The sequence below is a fragment of the Zootoca vivipara genome, chromosome 13, assembly GCF_963506605.1.
Source record: "Zootoca vivipara chromosome 13, rZooViv1.1, whole genome shotgun sequence".
Lineage (NCBI taxonomy): Eukaryota > Metazoa > Chordata > Lepidosauria > Squamata > Lacertidae > Zootoca > Zootoca vivipara.
The window spans coordinates 52,979,623-53,001,669 of record NC_083288.1 but is presented as its reverse complement, the minus strand read 5'-3'; the positions used below and the strand labels follow the sequence as shown (position 1 = coordinate 53,001,669).

The 22,047-nt window shown below is 53.0% G+C and overlaps 1 protein-coding gene and 1 long non-coding RNA gene across 4 annotated transcripts in view; one reads left to right on the top strand and one right to left on the bottom strand.

The window, feature by feature from the left end:
- Positions 1-1,184: 1,184 nt before the first annotated feature.
- LOC118094197 (uncharacterized) lies at positions 1,185-4,713 on the top strand. The gene is made up of 4 exons (XR_004693738.2): positions 1,185-1,267; positions 2,044-2,176; positions 3,574-3,738; positions 4,329-4,713. It is a non-coding gene; the product is annotated as an uncharacterized LOC118094197 (long non-coding RNA).
- A 1,020-nt stretch (positions 4,714-5,733) lies between these two features.
- The window catches only part of KIF1C (kinesin family member 1C), a 52,048-nt gene continuing 35,734 nt past the window's right edge, over positions 5,734-22,047 (bottom strand). For all 3 annotated transcript variants that reach the window (XM_035134295.2, XM_035134296.2, XM_035134297.2), the window contains 14 exons: positions 21,401-21,466; positions 20,592-20,670; positions 19,848-19,926; positions 19,396-19,541; positions 18,561-18,733; positions 17,936-18,015; positions 16,695-16,770; positions 14,982-15,061; positions 14,698-14,792; positions 13,064-13,147; positions 11,954-12,134; positions 11,534-11,606; positions 9,049-9,690; positions 5,734-8,439 (listed from right to left, as the gene is read on the bottom strand). In XM_035134295.2, the coding sequence (XP_034990186.2) occupies positions 7,681-8,439; positions 9,049-9,690; positions 11,534-11,606; positions 11,954-12,134; positions 13,064-13,147; positions 14,698-14,792; positions 14,982-15,061; positions 16,695-16,770; positions 17,936-18,015; positions 18,561-18,733; positions 19,396-19,541; positions 19,848-19,926; positions 20,592-20,670; positions 21,401-21,466 (2,613 nt within the window). In that variant the 3' untranslated portion in view covers positions 5,734-7,680. The remainder of the gene's footprint in view (positions 8,440-9,048; positions 9,691-11,533; positions 11,607-11,953; positions 12,135-13,063; positions 13,148-14,697; positions 14,793-14,981; positions 15,062-16,694; positions 16,771-17,935; positions 18,016-18,560; positions 18,734-19,395; positions 19,542-19,847; positions 19,927-20,591; positions 20,671-21,400; positions 21,467-22,047) is intronic.

Here is a 22,047-nt window from a genome sequence, read left to right as displayed (position 1 = left end):
GGGGGGGAACTTGGGGTATAAATGCAAAAGGAGAGAGACATACAACAAGATTGCCCACTCTGACGGGCATTCGTGACCAATTTATCTTTCATTTTTAAAATATAAGATTGTTATACCGTAATCTTCCTTTGCCAAGATATCTTTTTTAAAAATATATCTATCATTTGTCAATTAAAACAGCAGATAATATAAGAATATGATCTAGCTCGGACTTAAATCCATTTTAGAACAAGAAGAGTAGAATACTGTACTAGAATCTTAGAACAGTAGAGTTGAATGAGGGACGCCCAGGGGTCATCTAGTCCACCCCCTGCGGTGCAGGGGTCGCAGCTAAAGAATCTCGGGCAGGTGGCTTAAACTCTCTGCTTAAAAACATCCAGTGAGGAGAGTTTAAGTTCAAAAGCATGATTTACTATTGTTGTTGTTTAGTCGTTTAGTCGTGTCCGACTCTTCGTGACCCCATGGACCAGAGCACGCCAGGCACTCCTGTCTTCCACTGCCTCCCGCACTTTGGTCAAACTCATGTTCGTAGCTTCGAGAACACTGTCCAACTATCTCGTCCTCTGTCGTCCCCTTCTCCTTGTGCCCTCCATCTTTCCCAACATCAGAGTCTTTTCCAAGGATTCTTCTCTTCTCATGAGGTGGCCAAAGTATTGGAGCCTCAGCTTCACGATCTGTCCTTCCAGTGAGCACTCAGGGCTGATTTCCTTAAGAATGGATAGGTTTGATCTTCTAGCAGTCCATGGGACTCTCAAGAGTCTCCTCCAGCACCAGAATTCAAAAGCATCCATTCTTTGGCGATCAGCCTTCTTTATGGTCTATTTACTATTATTATTACATTATTATTAATTATCAAAGAATGATTATGGAGTCTTCCGGTGGCTTAAAATCATTAATAATAATAATAATTACTATAATTAATTACGCCCAATTGAGGCGCCAGAAGATTCTTTCAGCTGGGCGACCCACGTCGGAGGGAACCTCCGCCCGCGGTGTGTGTGGCGTCACAGGAAGCTCCCGCCAATCAGGTCGCGCGAAGAGGGCTGTGTGGGTGTGGCTTAGTTGCCACGACAGGAAGGCGGCGGCGGCGATCAATGGAGACGCAGGAGGCGCTGGCGGGGGTTTCCCTGAGGCGCCTGACCAATAGAAAAGCGGGAAAGGGAGAGTCCCGCCCACCAGGGGGCCGGAGTAGGAAGCACCTGGACAAATCGGGAGAGGGGAGGGGAGGGCCGGAGTGCAGACGGACAACAGGAGAAGAAGGCAGCTGGTGAGAGAGGGGCGGCTGGCCAAGCAAATGGGGGGGGGCTTGGTCAATGCCCCCTCTGCCCCTCCAGGGCAGCGATCCAGGGGCTGGCAGAGCTGTCTGGCCTTCCCCTCGGGGCAGAGACCGAGGCAGCCCCTGGGGGAGGGGGCGCGGGGGGAATCGGGACGGTCCCGGAGCTGAGAAGGGGCTGGCAGACCCTGCAGAGCCCCCCCCACTCCTCCGGGGCAGGGCAGCCCCCTAGGGTGGGGCGGGGCGGGGCGGGACTGCTGCATTTGCTCCTCGGGGTGGGAGCATCCCTCGGTGGGGAGGGGGACGCAGGAGCCGAGAGGACCGAGAAAAAGCGGGAGGAGGGGGGTATCGGGGAATTAAGACACGGGAGCAAGGGAGAATATGGGACCCCCACGCCACCATCCAGTGTGGGTGGGTGGGTGGTTTCATGCCACCTCCTGGCGATGCCCCTCCCCCGGTTAGAGGCGCAAGAGTGTTCCGCTGTTGCGCTGCAGTCTTTGGGCATCTGGATGCCCACTCTGAGAAGAGGACGGCAGACTGGGCAGGAACCCCACCCCCTTCGAGGCTCCTCTTTTGCCTTCCCGACTCTTAAATCCTGGGACTCTTCCCCCAGCCTAGAACCTCTGCTCCTCTGGGCATACGCAGAGTGCATTTCCCACCCCGCTGCTGGCCCTGGGCAGTGACGGCCTCTCCCATTCAGGCTGAGAGGACAGCTGAGGAACGGGGGACGGATCGATGCCCACAGGCACCTTCTTCTACCCCTTGCCCAGGAACATCTGACTGCTGGCGGAGAGCAAGCGACGACCCTGCGCCCAGGAAGCAGTCAGCCTGGCCCGGCAAGGAGAGGGCAGCAGCAGCGGGCAGCCATTCGACATGGGGCACCCCTTTCTCCACGAGGCCTGGGTGAGTCTCCCGTGGCTGAGCACAAGGCGGCGGCAGCAGAATGGGGTCCAAGAGGCTAGTCCCTGCTGTGGCAGGACTGCCCCACACATATAAAGGCCCAGGGTCCCTCTAGCTCAGGCATCCCCAAACTTCGGCCCTCCAGATGTTTTGGACTACAATTCCCATCTTCCCCGACCACTGGTCCTTTTAGCTAGGGATCATGGGAAGTTGTAGGCCAAAACATCTGGAGGGCCGAAGTTTGGGGGTGCCTGCTCTAGCTGCTGCGTAACTCTCCCCAGTGTTGTTGTTGGAATCCAACTCCCATCAGTCACTGGAGGGGATGGGAGCGGGGGTTAAAGAGCACCGGGAGTCTATAATTCGCCACCCCCATTGAGACACGCAGTCTGCGGAACGTTCTGCTATATACGCAGGCACCCATATAAAATAAGAAATGTGAAATTTCTTGCGATTTTGGTGGCAGAGGTAGGAGGGTCTTGAGGTTACCTGAAAGAAGGTCCCACTTCAAAAGCACTGGAGAGGCAGGTCAAAGGGTATCTGTGGGAAGGGAAGGGGGTGCAGCATTTGCTCTGCAAGGCAGAAGGTCCTGGATTTGGTCGCCAGGTAGGGCTTATATGAAACCCTGAAGGCTAGCCGGAGGGCAGACCAGCAGTGGGGACACTTCTGCCCCCCCCAAGATGTCGCAGGACTCCAGTTCCCATCATGCCTGGCCGCTGTCTGTAGGGATCCCAGGGGGGGGGAATCTGTATTTATTTATTTACTGCATTTCATGCCTCGCCTTTTTCTCCAAAGAGAAAAACTGGTTCTCTTTTCCTCCTCGTTAATCCCCACAACAACCCTGCAAGGTAGGTGAGGCAGTAATAGGACCATAGTCACCGAATGAGGTGGGGGGATTCGAACCCTGGTCTCTCCCAGCTCAGAGCCCAACACTTGAACTTATTACAACACAATGGCATCTTGGAAGGAAAGGGGCAGACTTTCCTCTTAAAGGAGCCACACAGCAGCAAGAGTTTGAATGGGCAGGCTGAGTTAAAGGTGGGGGTGGGGGAGCCCTTGACAAGGGCACAAAGGCAGCCCCCCCTCGCTGCTCCCACCCACCGAGGGGGCGTGTGTGGATCCCCCAAATGAAATGGGGAAGGGGGTTCAGGCAGCCTGCAGAGCAACCCCCCCCCTCACGTGGCTCAGGTCAAAGTCACTCTAAGTTCCCCACCATCCTGGAGAGGTCAAACTCCATCAACCGAAGCAGCATTTGTATTCATAGAGCTGGAAGGGAGCCCCAGGGGTCATCCAGTCCAACCCCCCACGGCTCTCCCTTTCCCCTCTGTTCCATTTGGAAACAACCCTTCTCCCTGTTGCAACTGACACACAGACCTTTCTGCTTCTTCCCTCCTCCTTTCCAGGCCACGCTGAGCCCATCCCTCCCCGGGTCTTTGTCCTCTACCTGGCGCTGGCCGGCACCTGCGTGGTTCTCCTGATGCTGCCCCTGGAGGGTCAGCCCAGCCCGTGGGTGCCCCCTGCCCTCCACGTCACCCTCCCTCAGAAGCTGGTGGCTGCTTATGTCCTCGGTGAGAGAGCTTCTCTGGGGAATGCGATTTGGGGGGGGGGCGTGTCTCTCGCACTCAGATCCTGATTGCAGGTTCCTCATCATGGGCATCAGGCTGGCCACTGTGAGGACAGGATCCTGGACTAGATGGGCCCCTTTTGGCCTGATCCAGCAGCCAGGTTGCTGCTTTCATTCCTTATATATTGGATTCTATTGGATTACAGTTATGGCATTCAAATAGCTATACAATAAAATGGCCATATCCAAACTCTGCTTAAAAACCTCCAAAGAAGTTCACAACCCCCAAGGGAGGCTATTGAATGGCTCTCACTGTTAGGGGGGAGGAAACTGGACGTTTGCAATTTACTGAGTTAGACCCAGTTCCTCAATCCTTCCCAATGGCTGGTGTGAGCAGTGGTGGAGGGATATTCCCATCATGCTTTGCTCAAGAGCCTCCACTAGAACAGAGATTATACATCTCCCAAATAGCACTAGCCACCACATGAGGTTTTGGACCTCAGCCCTCTGGGGGGGGGGGCTGATGGAATTTGTGCCCCTCCCTGGGATCAAGGCAAAAATCCCTGATCTCCACCTCTCTTGCTCTTCTTACAGGCCTCTTAACCATGGCATTCCTGCGATCGTGACCCCCTGGGGGAAGGTGACAGCTTGACCAGTAGGGCCATGAATCCTGTTCTCTCCCCTTCCATCGCCCCTACCAATGGGATCTGTGCCCACCTATCCACCATGGCTGCAGAACAAAGGAGAGCACCCTATATCCCACCAGGGTCATCCACCCTTCCTCCGAGTGCGAATTCTGGCAGGGTTTTTTGCAAGCCCGGGTTATTCTTTCTCCCCGCTGGCTGGGTCTGGAAAGTGGAGAGACATCAGGGAATGGGTCGGGGGGTGCAGGAGATTTTGGGGGCGTGGGAGCTCAGGCCAGCAACGCCTTTTTGACATGTTGAAATAAAAGTGAGCCACGCAGAGGCGGTGATGGGAAGTCTTGTGCTGTGATGCTTCACAATTCACCAGCTGGGTCTTGCCTGGACGAGAGGCTTGCGGGGGGGCGGGGGGCAGGGGAGCATCGTCCTCAGCAAGGCGCAAGGAACAGAAAACAAGAGAGGGCTTGACCTTTGGGGTCGGCAGCCAAGAGAAACAGGGATTTGCGTCACCAAGGAGGGAAGGCAGGGAGACTCGCATCCTGGTTTTGCTGAGCAGGCCAGAAAATGAGCAGGACCAGACTGGGAGGCTCTCGGGGGGGGGGGGGGCTTTGGAGGGTCTGCCCTGCAGTGCTTGGATTGTAGAATCGCAGGGTTGGAAGGGACCCTCCAACCGATTGCAAGGCAGGGGTCACAGCTAAGGAATCCCTGGCAGTCCTTAAAAACCTCCAGTGGAGGAGAATCCACCATCTCCCAAGGGAGTCCACCCCACGGTCAAATGGTTGTGGGTCAGTTATTCCTGATGCTTGGTCAGAATCTCCTTTCTTGCAATATCAAGCCATGGATTCGAGTCCTACCCTTTGGAGCAGCAGGAAACATGCTTGCTCCATCTTTCACGTGGCAGCCCTTAAGATATTTGATGTTGGCTCAGATCTCCTCTTCTCCAGGCTAAAGCTACCCAGCTCCTTCAACCGTTCCTCACCAGGCTTGGTTTCCACACCCTTAATCCTCTTGGTTGCCTTCTTCTGCACACCTTCCAGCTTGTCAGTGTCCCAGAACCGGACACAGGACTCCAAGTGGAGTTTGTCCAAGGCAGAATAGAGTAGGATTATTCCTTCCCTTCATCTGGACACTTGACTTCTGTGGATGCAGCTGAGAATAGTATTAGCCTTTTTTGCTGCTGCATCACCCTATGGGCTCATGCTCAGCTTGTGGTCGATCCTTTTACATGTGCATCTGTCAAGCCAGGTGTCCCCCATCTCAAAGGAGGTGATAAAGACACCCCCCCATGCCAGCCCAGCACCCCACACCCACATCGCCCCTCAAACCACCACCGTTTGCAAGGAAGGGAGGAGAGTCCGTTGAGAGATGCGGTGGGTTGTTCCCACCTTTATTGGAACAGGATAACGGTAGAGGGTCTTCAGCCACATTTCCAGGGGCAGCAGCCACTCAGCCCCCCCTCCCCACACGCACATGGACACACACAGACAGGCACCCCCTGCCCCATACATACACCCCACAAATCCCTCTCATGAAAGGAGGGAAAAAAAACCACAAGAAAGCCCTCAGGGGACACACCACAAAAAGCAGTTTTGGAAGGGCTGGACAGACCCACTTAGAACCCTAGAATTGTAGAGTTGGAAGGGACCCCCAAGGGTCATCTAGCCCAACCCATGCTGTGCTCGTGCAAAGCTTGTGACGTCCGAAGTGGGGGTGGGGGAAGAGAGTGCACCATGAGGTGCCCCCTCTTGGGATTTCCACAGGATTGCTAATAGGGGGCAGGCCTTTGGCCGCAGTGAGAAAGCAAGGGGGTCAGGGGACAGTAGCAGCCAACAGGCGGAGCCAAGCCCCATCCATCAGCTTCCCCAAGCAGGTTACAGTGGTTTTTTTGTAGTGTGTGTTAAAAATAGGATATTGCAGCCGCAGAGATAGGAGGCTTGCCCCTCTTCCGCCCATCTCCCCGGGGGCGGGGGAAGCCCCACTGAACGATATTTAGACATATTGCCCTTCTGGGTGTCGTAGGAGTAGCCCCATTTCATAGAATTGTAGAGCTGGAAGAGACCCCAAGGGTCATCTAGTCCAACCCCCTGCAGTGTGGGAATTGCAGCTGAAGAGGTGCTTCCTCCCCCCCCCCAAAAAAAACCCAGGACTAATAGAAGAAAGATTGACAGCACATGAGTGGCATTGGACAGAGGAGATCTTCCTGCCCCCTCCACAGAGGGCAGGAAAATCGGGGGGGGGGGGCTTCTCAGTGGCCACAACCTTGGCCTTCAAAGTGGACTTCAACTCCCCCCCCCCCGGCAGTATTCCAGCCACAAGCAGAGTGTGTGCTGCTCCAAGACAAAGCGTGTGCATCTCTGACAAAGGACACCAGCCCTCAGTAGCCCCAGAGAGGTCTCCTCTGCCCCCATAAGTTCCCTTTCAACAAAACAGGCTGTTACTTGGGGTGGGGAGGGCAGGGCAACTCCAGTTAAAAGGCCGCCAATGTGCTCCAGCCCACCTACCACACAAAGAAGGGGATGGGAGTGTCCCAATGCAGCAACCGCCCCTCCACCAGCAAGCCAAGGGGTGGCTGAACTACGCCTATGCCCCGCTTTGGAATTGTCTAAAATAGGCAGGCAGGACACCCATGCTTTGACTTTAGGGAGAGGTGCAACTGGGGTGCAGGGGAAGCCCCTCAGCCCCACCCCACACCCCATTCTTACCATGGCCTTCTCTGGACAAACCCACCCATTCTTTCCTTATACTTGTAGAGGTGGAAGGCACCCCCAAGGGTCCTCTAGTCCAACCCCCGTGATGCAGGAATCGCAGCCCAAGAATCCCTGACAGGCGGACGTCCAACCTCTGCTGAAGAGGAAGCCCACCACCTTCCACGGTCGGAAGGCCTCTTGCGCCAAACTCTCCTGACCTCCTCCCACAAACCTGCTTTGCACAAACCCTCCACAACCTCCTCTATCGCACAACCGTAAAACCAAACAGCAACCCATCCTTTCCCCCTCCTAAACCCGTTCCTATGATCACCCCTACAATGACCTCTTTGGCTTTCCCCGCCAGAAAAGACCCCGCTGATCCGACTTGGCACCTCCTGAATCTGCAAAAGCGCTCAAACATCCACCCTCCATCACCCAAGTTTCCCTTGCCCCACCCAAAGGAAGCTCTGTGCTGCAGAACAAGGGTCATGTCCGTCCATGGCAGGTGGGCAGCCGTCCGGGGGGGGGGGGCTCCCATAATCTGAGGCTACTGCTGCCACTTCCCTGTGCGCCCCCCTCCTGCATCCGTCTGGCCAGGGAGTGCCAGGTCGTCCTGGGTCACACAGCACTCTCACGCTCTTGCAGGTTGGGGGCTGACCTCTGCCGGCGCATGCGGGGCGGGGGGCCGCCGTCCGGGGGGTTGGCGGGCCGGTGCTGCGGGTAGGGCTGGTGCTGGCGGGGGTAGTAGTTGTGCTTGCGGGCCTGGTAGTGCTCCTGCGCAGGGCCCCGCCTCCCGCGCGCCTGCCCGCCTTCCAGGGAGTTGCGGCGAGGTGGGGCAGAGCGCCTGTTCTGCTGGGGCGCGGGGCTGCTCTTCCGGGTGGGGCGGGGGCTGGCGGGCCGCGGGGGGAAGGACTCGGGCCCCTTCTCCTCCTTCGCCTGGCCGGCGGCTGGCTCACTCTCCACCATGAAGGCGGAGCCAGGCGCCCAGGAGTAGCGGTGCTGGGGGTTGCTCTTGAAGGGGAACCGCAGTTTGCAGTCCTGGGGGGGAATGAATTTGCCCGGGGTGGCGTGGGGCTGCGTGCGACGCAGGGCCTTGGCCAGCTGCTGCTGCTGCAGGCTCTGGAGTCGTACTTGCTCCTGGCGCAGCCAGCGGAGGCGCCCGCGGCGGAAGGCCGGGTCCTTCTCCATCAGGCGGGAGACGCGGTCGCAGCAAGTTGGGGAGGCCGGAGATGGGCCCCTCCTCTCCTCCCCAGCCTCCCTGGGGGTCAGGGAGTCCTGGCCACCCGCCTGGTCCTCCTTGGGGTCATCCTCCTCCGACGGAGTGAGCCCCTCGGAGAAGAGCAGCGAGCCCCACTCATTCTCGAGGTCTTCGTCCTCCTGGGTGAAGAAGAAGAAGAAGAAGAAGAAGCACAAGGGTCTGAAGGAGATTTCATGACAGCCTTTTCGTAATGCAATGAAATAAACTAATCCAAATGAAAACAGATATAAGAAGAACTTCCAGTTTTCTGCCTCTCCATTACATAGAAGGAATAATGCCAAACATTTGCTCTAGGATGGCCTCCAACCGTTCTACTTTCTGTTAAGCGATGTTTTCCCAATCCCCAGACCCAAATGCCTCTCCATTCATTCATTTTCCTTTTCACACAAAAAGTCCAAAAGGGGTTCTCTAATTATTATTACTGTCTCCACCCACATTGAACTAGATGTTTCTTGTGGTCCCTTCCAACTCTACCATTCCCTGATTGCTGTCCTCAGCTGAGACTCTCTGTGCCGACACCCTGCTTGCCCCACTTCTGGGCATCTGCTGCCCAGCCAGATGGATAGCCTCACTGAGCCACACGGCCCCTGGTGTTTTTAGGAAGCCACTACAATTTCTGCCAGAAGTCAGAGGCCAGATTCCTATTCTTGGTTTGTGTGGGCAACAACAACAATCTTCACCTTACCATCACTGTCCCCCCACCCCCCCTTGTAGGCCCCCCAGCTCACCTGGGCTGAGATGGGGATGACACGCTCCATCTTGACCACACGGTCCCTCAGCGCCCGAATCTCCTCGTCCTTCATGTTGTTCTGGATCTTCACCTCCTGCAGAATGTCGGTCAGCTTGTCGATGTGGGCCCGGAGGTCGTCCACATCCGCGCTGGGTGTGCCTCCCGTGCGGACCTCCGAGGAGCCCCCTCCTCCTCCGCCCCCTGCCGTGCCGTCAGCCTCGCCCACGCCCACCGTGTCCCAGACGTCACGGGCCACGGCGCGCCAGCTGTCGCGCTCGTTGGGGTCGCGCTTTCCGTAGAGGCGGCACAGCTCCTTCATTTTGACGATGCTCAGGGCCTCGATCTCCTGGCGCGAGTGGCGGAAGTCGTTGAGGGCCACCTCGTAGCAGATCTCCTTGACCGCCTGCATCTTGAGGTCGGCCAGGGTCAGCCAGCGGGGGTCCTTCGCTGCCCGCCGCCGTTGGGGGATCTGGTAGACACGGAGCGGCTCCCGCTTCTTGCCCGAGCTGGGCAGGCCGCAGCGGCGCACAATGGTCTGCACCTTGGTGGCCGGGAGCTTCTCGCGCAGAGAGGAGATCAGGCGCCAGCTCTCCTCGCAGGAGCGCTTGTCTGAGTCGTCCCCGCTGTCAGAATCTGCATACTGGGGAGATGGAGGGGGGGGCACAGCTGAGTTTCTGCAGAGGGCAGCGGGGACTGTATTGGGCAAATCCCAAAAATCCTCCAGTCTTAATGGTTTAGTATTCAAGGGTTTAGCAAACTGCCCTTCTTGAAAAAATATTCCCATATCTCATTTATACACCGCCTTCATCGACAGGCCATGGCATAAAATACAAAATACATAATGTAATAATAATTATTATTATTTATTATTTACACCCCACCCATCTGGGGGGGAGTGAGTCGGACAATACCCCCACTGCTTTAAAAGACTATAGATTAACAGCCAAAGGCCTGGCTGAAGAGGAATGTTTTCGCCAGGTGCCTAATGAAGGCTCACAGCAACTAGCTGAAGTTTCCGAACCGTCTTCCAAGGCAGCCCTATGCGTAGGATTCAGCAGCACTGCTTCCCCTGACTGCGGAGTCAGAGTCAGTGCAGCCATTATATGCTCAAAACAGTTTTGCCTTGGTGAGCAGAGCTCCAATCCTTCTCACTCACACGAACAGAAGAGGTTTGTGTGTGCCTGTGTTTGTGCAGGACGTGATTCCATTTCCTATTGAGGCACATAGTCACTCAGTGCTATTAGTATATATACAAATGTTCAGCTCATTTAATACTATATAGAAACTTTGCTCTCAAGCTTCTCACAGGTGAAGAGTATGTTTATTTTATTTTTTAAAAAAACCTTTATCATTTGTAAAGGGAATATTTTGAATGAGTTACTACTACTTTCTCAGCCCTTTGGGCCTGTGCCAAGTCGTTGCCCTTTCATCCTTTTGGGCTGTGTGACACTTTAAAATTTAACAAGTTAGTAACTTTTTAAAGGGATGCGGGTAGCACTGTGGTCTAAACCACTGAGCCTAGGGCTTGCCGATTGGAAGGTCGGCGGTTCGAATCCCCATGACGGGGTGAGCTCCCATTGCTTGGTCCCAGCTACTGCCAACCTAGCAGTTTGAAAGCACATCAAAGTGCAAGTAGATAAATACCCTGTTTCTCCGAAAATAAGACACCGTTGTATGTATATTTTTCCTCAAAACCCCCCACTATGGCTTATTTTCAGGGGATGTATTATTTTTCCCCTCCTCCTCCTCCTCCTCCTGCCGCAGCTGGCATTGCTGCTGTGCCTATCACTATGTCTTATTTTCGGGGTATGGCTTATACCCTTGAATGCTTAAAAATCCTGCTACGGCTTATTTTATGGCTACATCTTATTTTCGGGGTATGGCTTATACCATTGAATGCTTAAAAATCCTGCTACAGCTTATTTTATGGCTACATCTTATTTTCGGAGAAACAGGGTAGGTGCCGCTCCAGCAGGAAGGTAAACGGCGTTTCCATGTGCTGCTCTGGTTCCACCAAAAGCGGCTTAGTCATGCTGGCCACATGACCTGGAAAAACTGTCTGCAGACAAACGTTGGCTCCCTCGGTCAGTAAAGCGAGATTAGTACCACAACCCCAGAGTTGTTCGCAACTGGACTTAATTGTCAGGGGTCCTTTTACCTTTACCTTTTAACTTTATAAAAATCGATGAGTTGCAAAAAGAAACACCTGGTGGTGAGGGGTGCATAGGGGCCGCAATCAACCCTGGAAACAAGAATGGCTTTGAGATTTATAGGCAGAGCTGGAACAGGCTGACCAACTGTCTGCTTGCTTCTGGCCTGCAAACTCTCTGCACCCAGGACCACCCCCTCTCCAACAGAATGCCAACAAAGAGGGCAGCCTATCGGGTGCTGCTCTGTAAAGTGGGTCACTCCTGCCCTGCCTGCTCCTCCCACCCTACACTGGAGAGGTATGGGGCAACCGAGACATGTAGACATGTACACACCAGCCTTTGCTGCTCCAGAAGCAAGTCCGCCTCCTCCTTCTCACGGCGATACTGCGTCTCCAGGTCCTGAAGCCTTTTTGTAAAAAAAAGGGTGATGGGGGAAGGAGAGGACGGAAACACTAAATTGTGACAGAGAGACAGGAGAGGTCCCACTCTACAAGTCATAAGAAACAGCTCACTCAAAAGGCCCCCTCCTTCCCTAAAGACCTTCTTGGGTGCTGAGATTGGCAGAGGGGGTCCCCTCTTGGTTGTTCCTCCACCCTCAGAAGCTCAAAGGGGTGGGTGGGTGTGACCCAGGACAGGGCCTGCTCTGCGGTGGCCCCTGAGCTCTGCAAGTCCCTCCCCACAGCGGTGAGCCTGGCACCTTCATTGTGCCAGCTTCCAGCAAATGATATCACTGACTAGCCAAGCCTCGCCCACCTCTTCTCCATCTCCAGCTTGATGTCGATTCCTTGCTTCTCCAGCAGCTCCCGCTGGGCAAAGTTCCAGTCGACTGGCTCGGCCTGGCTCTCCGCGGGGGTGTTGCGCTCCCGTTCCAGCCGCGCCTGCTCTGGGTGGTTGAAACGGAAAACGTGGTTCTTGCCCATGACGATGCGGTTCCCTAGATAAGTAGAAGATGGAGGAGGGAAGGAGACATGTCAGCCAAGGAGGAGAAAGAATAATTAGGGTGCTCTAAAGGCATCCATAATTCAGGGAATATGGATGGGGTTTATAGCGGCACCCACAGAAACCAGCACATGCCTACGTGTGGCAGCCATTGCTCATTTATGGCAGGTTATGTTCTGCCTTTTTTTCTCCAGGTGGCTAATGTGGTTCTCCCCACCTCCCCATTTACCCCCCCCCCCAAATAGCCCTGCAAAGTAGGTTAGACTGAGAGCGAGTGACCGGCCCCCAAGGTGAGCTTCATGGCCAAGTGGGGGGATTTGACCCCTGGTCTCTCCTGGGTCCTTGTAGCTCAACACTCTAATAAATGCTGCACCACCTCTGGCTTTTGGGCATGTTTTTCCTGCACAAACACGTCACACACATAGATGGGCCCAAGGAGGGTCTCGCAGGGAGGGAGGCACAGTTCTGCTCTGTTAGATCAGGATCCTCCCGTTGGATGGATGTTTAGGTGCATTTTAATGAAGAGAGTGAAATATTATGAGTCATTGCAAGAATGAGGGGTGTGTGTATGTCTAGTTTATTTTTTAGTTGTCATCTTGTAAATACTGTTTTATACATTATAAATGCCTTGTTGATTTGTGAACCATCTAATATGACTTATGCTGTAATTTGGACGTTCAGCTTATTTTTTAGCTGCTGTTTTGCAAACAGTGTTTTATAGATCACAGTGGTTTGACTGGTGATTTGCTAATTGCATTGTGTGATTTATACTGTACACTTGCGGCATTCTGTTTTGTCATTGTCATTTATTGTTTGCAAGCCGTTTTGGGATTCGTTTGATTGGAAAGCGGCACAGAATTCCAATAATTCAACTGGTAAAGCGAACCAATTGCTGACTGCACCACTCGGGAAAGAAAAGCTGACCTGATCTCAGCACCAGCGGCTCCAGCACCTGCTTCCCATTCACATAGGTCTCAGCACCTTCATGCGGCTCCAGGGTGACAACCACTGAAAGAGGGAGGAGGGGGAGGCCAAGATCAGGGCACAATTACCCGGAAAGGGTGGGCTGCTGGTGATAAGGAAGCAAGCAGCACCCACTAGCACCCTCTCTAGCCCCCTAAGTCCCCAGGCCTTCTGGGGTTGCTTTGCTAGGGGGGAAAGACCCCACTGGGATGCGAGACAAAAAAACCAGGAGCACCTATCCCAATGGCCTCCCTGATTCTATAAACTCACCCCCAGGGGCCCCTACCCTAGAAAATAAGCATTGCTCAGAAGAGCGCTTTGCATGACCCACTAAGGAAGATAAAATTCGAAAGCATGACAATCGAAAGCACACATATTCAAAGCCAATTGGGAGGAACTTTCTGACAGTAAGAGGCAGTGGTATAGGTCTCCTCCGTTGGGAGGTTTCTGAGCAGATGGTGTGAGCTGGGATTCCTGCACTGCATGGGGCTGGGCTAGATGACCCCTGGGGGTCCCTGCCAACTCTACAGTTCCATGATTATAATTCTATGTTCTCATTTCGTATCGTCAACTGCCCTGTGATCATTGGATGAAGGTCAGCATACACATTTCATAATTTATTATAATGTAGATGATTCTATTAAACTATTACAGTGGTGCCTCGCTTAACGAATGCCCTGCTTAATGAAATTTCCGCTTAACAAAAGGTTTTTTCTAGCGGAGGTTGCCTCGCTAGACGAATTCATTTTATGAAAAATTCGTCTAGCAAATTGCAGTTTCCCATAGGAATGCATTGAAATTCAATAAATGTGTTCCTATGGGCAAAAAAAAAATTCAATGCATTCCTATGGGATTCGCTAGACGAATTTTTCGTTATAAGAAAAGACCCGTGGAACGAATTAAATTCGTCTAGCGAGGCACCACTGTACATAGAATCATCTAGCAGTAATCCTTCCCCCTGCAATGCAGGAATCTCCACTAAAGCATCCGAGACAGATTGCTTAACCTCTGCTTAGAAACCTCCAAGGAAGGAGAGTCCACCCCCTCCCAAGGGAGTCCCTTCCACAGTCAAACAGCTCTTACTTGTCAGAAAGTTTTTACTTTCTTTCTCTTATTTAGTTTCCTAAACTCACCAAACTGGTGAACATGATACTGGCTTCCCAAAGTCTGATAGCCATTTCCACCTCCAGTGCCCCCCCCCGGACACTCTCTTGCCCCTTAGCAGTGGCTGCTTCCCACCATTAATCCCACTGGCCCCCAGGCGGAAAGGCCTCCTTACTTTGGGAATCACTGACATACAGCATGAGAGACTGAGAGGGTGGGAGGCAGGAGACGGGGGCTCACAGCTCAGGCCCCCAGGTTGGACCCACACACTGGCACCTCCCCGCACCCCCGCCAGGACCCACAGACACCCCAGTACCTGTTGGCATGTGGCCCTACGGCGAGGCCCCCCTGCTCCACGCAAGCACAAAAAAGATGGGAGAGGAGGAGGAGGCGTTATTACAGAAAAGGAACTCGGGATCCCAAAGGGAGGCGACCCTCCAATTCTCAAAGGTGCCTGCACTCCTTAAGCCACCCACCGGCACCCAGCTCACCTTCTCCAGACTCGTTGGTGACACTGCAGAAGACGCAATGCTGCTCTCTGATGAACTGCCCCGTCAGTTTGATGTCCACGTTCTGCTGGCCAACTCTGCAAGGGGAGAAGGGTCCCCGGGGAGAGGGGGGAAGAGACAGGCGAATATGCTTTTTGTTGTGAGCTGCCCTGGGCTCTTCGAACAAATACAACTTTAATTAATTAGTAATATGACTAAGGATCAGCTCAGAAGGACCCCTTTCGCCTCTCCATCCCACAAACCCACCCCAGCCCCAAGGGCCTCACCGGGTGATGCCGTCCTTGATGTGGTAGAGGAGGCACTCAGACATCAGCGGATCCTCGTTCAGGTTTACCAGGTGCGGAGTCTGCGTTAAGACAAGAGGCAGGCAGAGATCAACAGAAGCCCTCCTTCACACATACCGTGTTTCTCCGAAAATAAGACATCGTCTTATATTTATTTTTCCTCAAAAAACAACAACACGGTGGCTTATTTTCAGGGGATGTCTTAATTTTTTTTATTAAGTATGATACAATTTAACCTACAAGGTTAAACCGCCTATCACCATGGCTTATTTTCGGGGTATGGCTTATTTTCAGAGAAACACGGTAGGCCATATGCTCTGCCCTCCACAGTCGATGTTGAATAGTTTGTTTAAATGTTAGGGTTCATTATTGTTTCACAGGATGTGTACCACTTTAAAAGCCAGGGTGCATATCCTGACCTAGTTTTTATAGCTGTGTAGCAGTGTAGCAGGTGCTGATAAGTCACTGTAATTAGCTGTGTCAGCAATTGTGGATGATATATAATGTGCAGTATGTACCTTACTCTGCCCTGGTGGATAGATGGGTGACGATTATAGACACTATGGAGGATGTATGTTTGGGAAGTTGTTATTAAACCTTGCAAAGATATCTTTGCGTCTCTTCAGTGTTTACATCTGTGTGGTCCACTCTGCACACACTCTGCGGCATGTTTCAATGCCCAATAGTCGGAGGCAGCCATGCTTCTGAATGCCAGTTGCTGGAAACCGCAGGAGGGGAGAGTTGCTCTTGTGCTCAGATCCTGCTTGCGGGCTCCCCATTGGGGCATCTGGTTGGCCACTGTGAGATCAGGATGCCGGATTGGATGGGGCCCCGTGGGCCTGATCCCGCCAGGCTCTTATGTCAGGAGGAAGCCAGGAGAGAGAAAGAACAGTGGTGCTGCCCCCTCGTGACCACAACAAAAGGGAGCAGTTCACACCTGTGGCTTTTAAAAACCACTGCCCAGACCAGAGCTGCCTGCTGCAAATGCATCAGCTGGGAGAAGCTGGCACCACCATGTGGCCATTACTTGAAAACACACACACACAGAGGGAGAAGGTACTAAGCTGGTCAGCAAACCCTCCCACAGGCTGATTTCACAGAAGCATAAAATTGGAAGGGGCCCTGAGGATCATCCCGTCCAACCCTCTGTAATGCAGGAATACGCAGCTGTCCCTATCTCTGAAATTACGGCACCCGTCTGTCTCGAGACACAATGGAGTGCACCTCCAAGGCTGAAGTCAAACTGCTGGGGAATCACAGCGCCTGCTGTGGCTGCAGAGACTGGGATCTCATGACGGTTCCTTACCATGTTGCTTTTGCTGTGTTAGCAGCACCGACGTGACCTCCCCGGGGCGTAAGCCTGGGCAGTATATATGGGGATCCAGGGCTGCCCAGACAACAAGGCCCCCCATCTCGGCCTCATGGAGGGGGTCCAAAGGAAAGCAGAGCAAGACACTGGGCACAAGTTTGGCTGCAGGAATTGCTGGAAGGAGGCATACGAGGCGCCATCCGACCGCCTTAGGGACTCCACTCAGGATTTGTGGAGGGTTTCAAAAGGCTTAGGCAATAGGGGGGAAAACTCCCTCCCCCACCCCAGCTCTATCCCAGGAGACCTTGGGATAGTTGCAGGCCTCACCCCACTGGCCGTGCCCAGTGAAGCCTACGGACGCCTGTCACTGCAACATCAATGCTTACCTTCTTGGGGGAAAAGACCCCCACCGTGCCCCCATCTTCCCGGAGAGCCACGCCCATCTCTGCCAGGAGAGCCTCTCTGCAGGGAGAAAAGGGAGGCTTACAGACAGGTTTCAGAAGATGGGGACGGGTTCAACATTTCCGCAGTTCTCAAAAGGGCAGGGCTGCCCTGTGTGTGTCTGGCTGTGCAAGAATCAAAGGAATGAACCAATAAAGGTTGGAAGGTTCAGGACACGTGAAAAGAAGTTCTTCTTCGTGTAGCATGCAGTTGAACTTTGGAACTCCCTCCCACAGGAGGCAGGCATGGCCAGCAACACAGAAGGCTTGAAAAGAGGACGGAACAAATTCATGCAGGAGGAGGGCTATTAGCCATGGTGGCTCTGGAGTCACCAATTGCTGAAACCGCAGGAACAACTGCTCTTGTGCTCGGATCCTGCTTATGGGCTTCCCACATGCGTCTGTTTGGCCACTGTGAGAAAAGGATGCTGGAGTGCATGGGCCAATGGCCTGATCCAGCAACCAGGCTCTTATGGCTGTTCAGAACCTCCAGGTCCAGAGGCAGTCTATCTCGGTAGTTTGGCTCAGGTCACTTTTTGGCTTTGCATGATTCATCCGCTGGCGCTCAAGTGCTTCCATTCCCCATTTTCACAGCCAGGAAGAGCTTGAGGAATTATTTCATGCTAATATCTGTGGGTGGTATTCAACTCAAGTTTTTTCTCAGAGTAGGCCCATTAAAAAAAAAAAGCAGCGTGACTAAGTTATATCAATGGATTTCAATGTGTCTACTCTCTGAATCTGTGGCGGCTGAGTAGTGGTGGCATTGTCGGACTAGGGCCTGGGGGAGGACCAGGGTTCAAATCCTCCGACTTGGCCATGAAGCACACTGGATGGTGACTTTGGGTGCCAGTCACTGTCTATTCTCATCCTAACCATCCTCGCAGGATTGATATTTGGGGGATTAAATGAGGAGGAAGCGGAGAAGCATGCACAGGCCACTTTGTGCTCCTTGGAGAAAGAAGGAGGGGCGTAAACGCGACAAAATGAATCATTGATAAAACAAAACTCAGCTAAACACCGCCTTGTCTGCCTACAACAGCCTTGGCCAACGTGGCGCCCTCCAAGTGTTTGGAACTATAACTCCTTCCCACCCCAGCCAGTATATTTGCACCCACCACATTCCTTGAGGGAAAGAGACTACACGCTGCAAGGGAGACCCCCGTGCCAGAGGGGTTCATCCCACTCACCGCTCCATCCGGATGGCCTCTGTTTTCCGCAGCTTTTCCTCCCAGGTTTCATTGAGTTCTGCAATGATCTTTTCCGTCTCCTACGAGGACAGGGAAGCCACTCAGGACACAGGCGAGGAAAGCAGCTCTGTTTACCACCATTCCCCGCCCAAATACTCCCTTCGGCCCATAATAAGCAAGTGCCGGCGGTGCAGAAAAGACGAGGCAGCAGGCCGCAGGGAGTGAGAGTTTCTGCCGTGAGTGACGCTGAATTGGAGAAGCTCGAAATGGCAGAATGTGGGGAAATGGCTAAAGGCTTGAAGATTTGCTTCACTGCAAATGTGCCGGTCTGATGGGACACAAGTGCGCATGAGGACCCTCAGCTCAGGACCACCTAGAAAGCCAGCCCAAGCCTTTGGTGAGATGACGGAGGGTGACCAAGATAAATGAGGGTCTGGGAACCAAGCCTTGGGAGGAACAGTTGAGGGAGGGGGGTCAGGGGTTGGAGGAAGAACGAGACACGGTGCCTCCTCCCCAGCTTTCCCAATCCTGGGGCTTTCCCCTGGGGCAGGTTAGCTAGATGCAAGTCCCCCTTTCCAAGTGGTTTGGAGTTAAGTGCCCGCCCGCCCCCCGCCCCCAATCTCACCTGGAGCCTCTCCATGGCCTCTTCTGTGCAAATCATCTCCTCCTCCATGTCGGGGTATGACTCAGACTCCCCGTTGAGGGGCAGGGGCTCCAGGAGGAGGGAGGAGTCCTCACTCTGGGCAAAGGGGGAGATGGGCAGGCCCAGTCCGCCCCCCGGGTCGTCAGGCTTCGCGCCTGCGGGGGGGAAGAAACACCACCATCAGGCACGCAGAAAGCCAAGCATCGCGCCCCCTTCCTCCACCCGCCAAGGAAACAAGGCAGGCTTAGCTATGATTGCAGCACTGCAGGGGGTTGGGCTGGAAGACCCTTGGGGGGGCCCGTCCAACTCTGCTGCTTATTTTAATCTGTCAGAGAGGGAGGAGCAGAAATTGCTTAAGAGAATAGGAAGAGCCTGCTGGATCAGGCCGAAAGGGGGCCCCATCTAGTCCTGCATCCTGTTCTCTCAGTGGCCAACCAGGTGCCTATTATGGGATCTGGGCAGAAGAGACGATCTCCCCTCCTGGGGTTCCCAGCATCTGGCAATCGGAAGCATGGCTGCCTTCAAATGTGGAGGTAGAACTTAGCCACTGTGGCTAGTAGCTTCTCTACCCCAGAATCCTAGGTGTGTCACCTGAAATCATCTGCAGGATTTGGGAGTACGCAAGCTGTTCTCAAGGCTACAACATCAGCCTCATTTCTTTTTCCTCATCCCTCCCACACACTCTTTCCTCGTGTAACGTCTACCCTGATAGAAGAATACCAGGGAAAATTGCCTTGGCTTCTTGCCTATATGGCAAGAGCTAAATCCCCAGCACCCCTACCCTCCGTTCCTCTGGGGCACTCTCCTGCCCCCTTACCAGCGAAGGTGGTGGCTGAGAGCCCCTGGGCAGAGAGGAGGTCCCGGAGCCTGGCCACTTCCTCTTTGAGCTCCCGGATGAGGCGGGCATTGGGATCTTCGTTGATGACGGCGTTGCAGCGAATCTGCTTGGTGCGGTCGGCATAACTGGATGGGGGGGGAGGGGGGAAAGCCAGGAGGTTTATTTATTTATTCCATTTATCTCCCACCTTTTTCTCTAGGGAGTTTAAGGTGGTGTACAGCTCTTCTCCCCCTCTACAATGCTATGATTCTTTGAAGGGAAGGCGAGTGTGCAAGAGAAAGCAACAGCGAGGGCATATCCGGGCTGCTGTGGTCTTTGCCCCACAAATGGAGGGGAAACACTCTGTACATGAGGAAGGAGGTGGGCAGTGGGAACAGAATGGGACAAGAGCTCCCCGCCCCCACCCCAATTTATTTGCTTCTTCGGCTCACCGGAGGGTGCTCAGTGTCTCCTCATAGTTGATGTCAGCCGGGCTGAGGGCAGCAATCATGGCTGTGCGGGAATTGCCCCCTGAGAAATAAAAAAAGGAGGGGAGGGGAGAGAGGGTAAATGGAGGGCGACTGGAAGTGCTTCTACTTCCTAGTTTATTCCCCCCACCCCTTTGCGAAAGTCCGAGAAAGCAAATAGGCTGTATGCAAAGGCTCCCAGGAAATAATATTTTTTTGTTAGGAATCCACAGGAAAAATTGCAGGACACGGAAACCTATTATCTCCAACCGTACAGGAGCAGCGTCCCCACTCAACATAGTTTATATCTAGCTCTCTGTCTCATTTATATGCCAGCTTTTCCTTCAGGGAGCTCCCCACCTACTCATTTAATCTCCACAATAACCTTGAATTTTTTTATTTTGCTTCGACTCAGACCAACACGGCTACCTACCTGTAACTTGCAAGGTAGGTTAGGCTGAGAGATGACAGAGACTAGCCCCAAGGTCACACCCAGTGAGCTTCATGGCCGCTGTGTGGGAGAAGGACTTGAACCCTGGTCTTTCTCAGATCTTAGTTCCGACCCTCTAACCACTACTCACCACCACTGGCAACAGAGGCTCCCAAAACCAGGATTGTAGATGGGAGACTGTTAAATCCACCCAAAGTCATCTCTACCTGCTTTCCAGCTCCCTACACCTCCCACCTCTTCCCCACACCTTGCCTCACATCCCAACCCTCAAAACTCACCCAAGTTCTCTTTCAGCAACCAGGTGAGCACCGAGTCACGATAGGGGATGAACTCAGACTTCTTTTTCTTGTTGTTTTGCTGGGGGGGGGGGGTCAAGAAGGAGGGAGGCAGGTGAGGAAAGGGGGAGGATTCCTCTCTTTGCCCTCCGCCCCATCCAATAACACCACCTCCTCCCTGTTTTTATTTATTTTGTATCATCATCATTATTATTATGAATATTTTAAAAGGGAATAAATAAAAAGGGGAAATGTATAACACTTTATATGCAAACAACTACAATTATGCAATTATATGCAAATGACTACAATTCCATATATATGCTTCTCTTGTATACAGGTATACAGTCGTACCTCGGGTTACGACCACCTCGGTTTGCGAACAGTTCGGGTTACGAACTGCGCAAACCCGGAAGTGTTTTCGCCGCGCGCGCCCATCGCGCTCGGTTTGCGAACTATTCGGGTTACGAACTGCGATCCGGAACGGATCGCGTTCGTAACCCGAGGTATTACTGTATAGGTGTTATTATTATCCAGATTCATATGTGGTTATTTATAAGCTACTGGTTTTTAAAATAAATGCACTCCAGGTATTGCTTTTATTTGTTTCGTAAAATTTAATACACCGTTTGATTTTGTAAAAAAAAGAGCAGTTTACCCAAAAAAAGCAATGGAACTGCCACTAGGAAAGCATTGCATTGCATTGATGATTAAAGCCTTTGGAAGTTAAAATAAAAATAAGACTAAAAACGGGTTACGCCTGGAACCGCTAAGAAGAAGGACCCCCCACCCCTCACAAGAGGGTCACTCACCATCTCTGCCAGCGCAGAGATAACTTTGCCCAGCGTGGTCAGAGATTTGTTGATGTTGGCGCCTTCCTGAAAAAGTAGGTGAAAATAACTTACAGAATCTTAGAATTGTAGAGCTGCAATCACAACTAACTTGTTAGAATTAACTTCTCTGTCTGTCTGTCTGTCTGTCTGTCTGTCTGTCTGTCTCTCTCTCTCTCTCTCACACACACACACACACTCCCCCTCTGGCAGGCACACATGCGCCCCATTGGCAGGGGAGTCTTACTCTAGCTCAGTGATTCCCAAACCTTTTTGGAACTCCACTACCCTCTTGGTTCCATTTACTCACCCCCATTGCCCCCTCCCCTGCCCTATAAAAAAAGCATTATTTAGAACAGTAGTTTGCACGACCGACTGAGGAAAATAATAACCCTACAAAAGGCAAAGTAGCAACAGATAATTGCACATATATTCAGAACCCAGTTAATACAACTTAGCTCAATTAATTCAACAAACTTGACCTGACGATGCCTGCTTTGCAAAGTTTGGTAGTCACGGGCCTCTTGCTTCTTAGCAGCAGCACCCCAGGTAATCCCACCACCCACCCCAGGGGGTGGAACCACCCACTTTGCCAACCACTGCTGTAGGTTGCAAAGATGGTGGCTTCT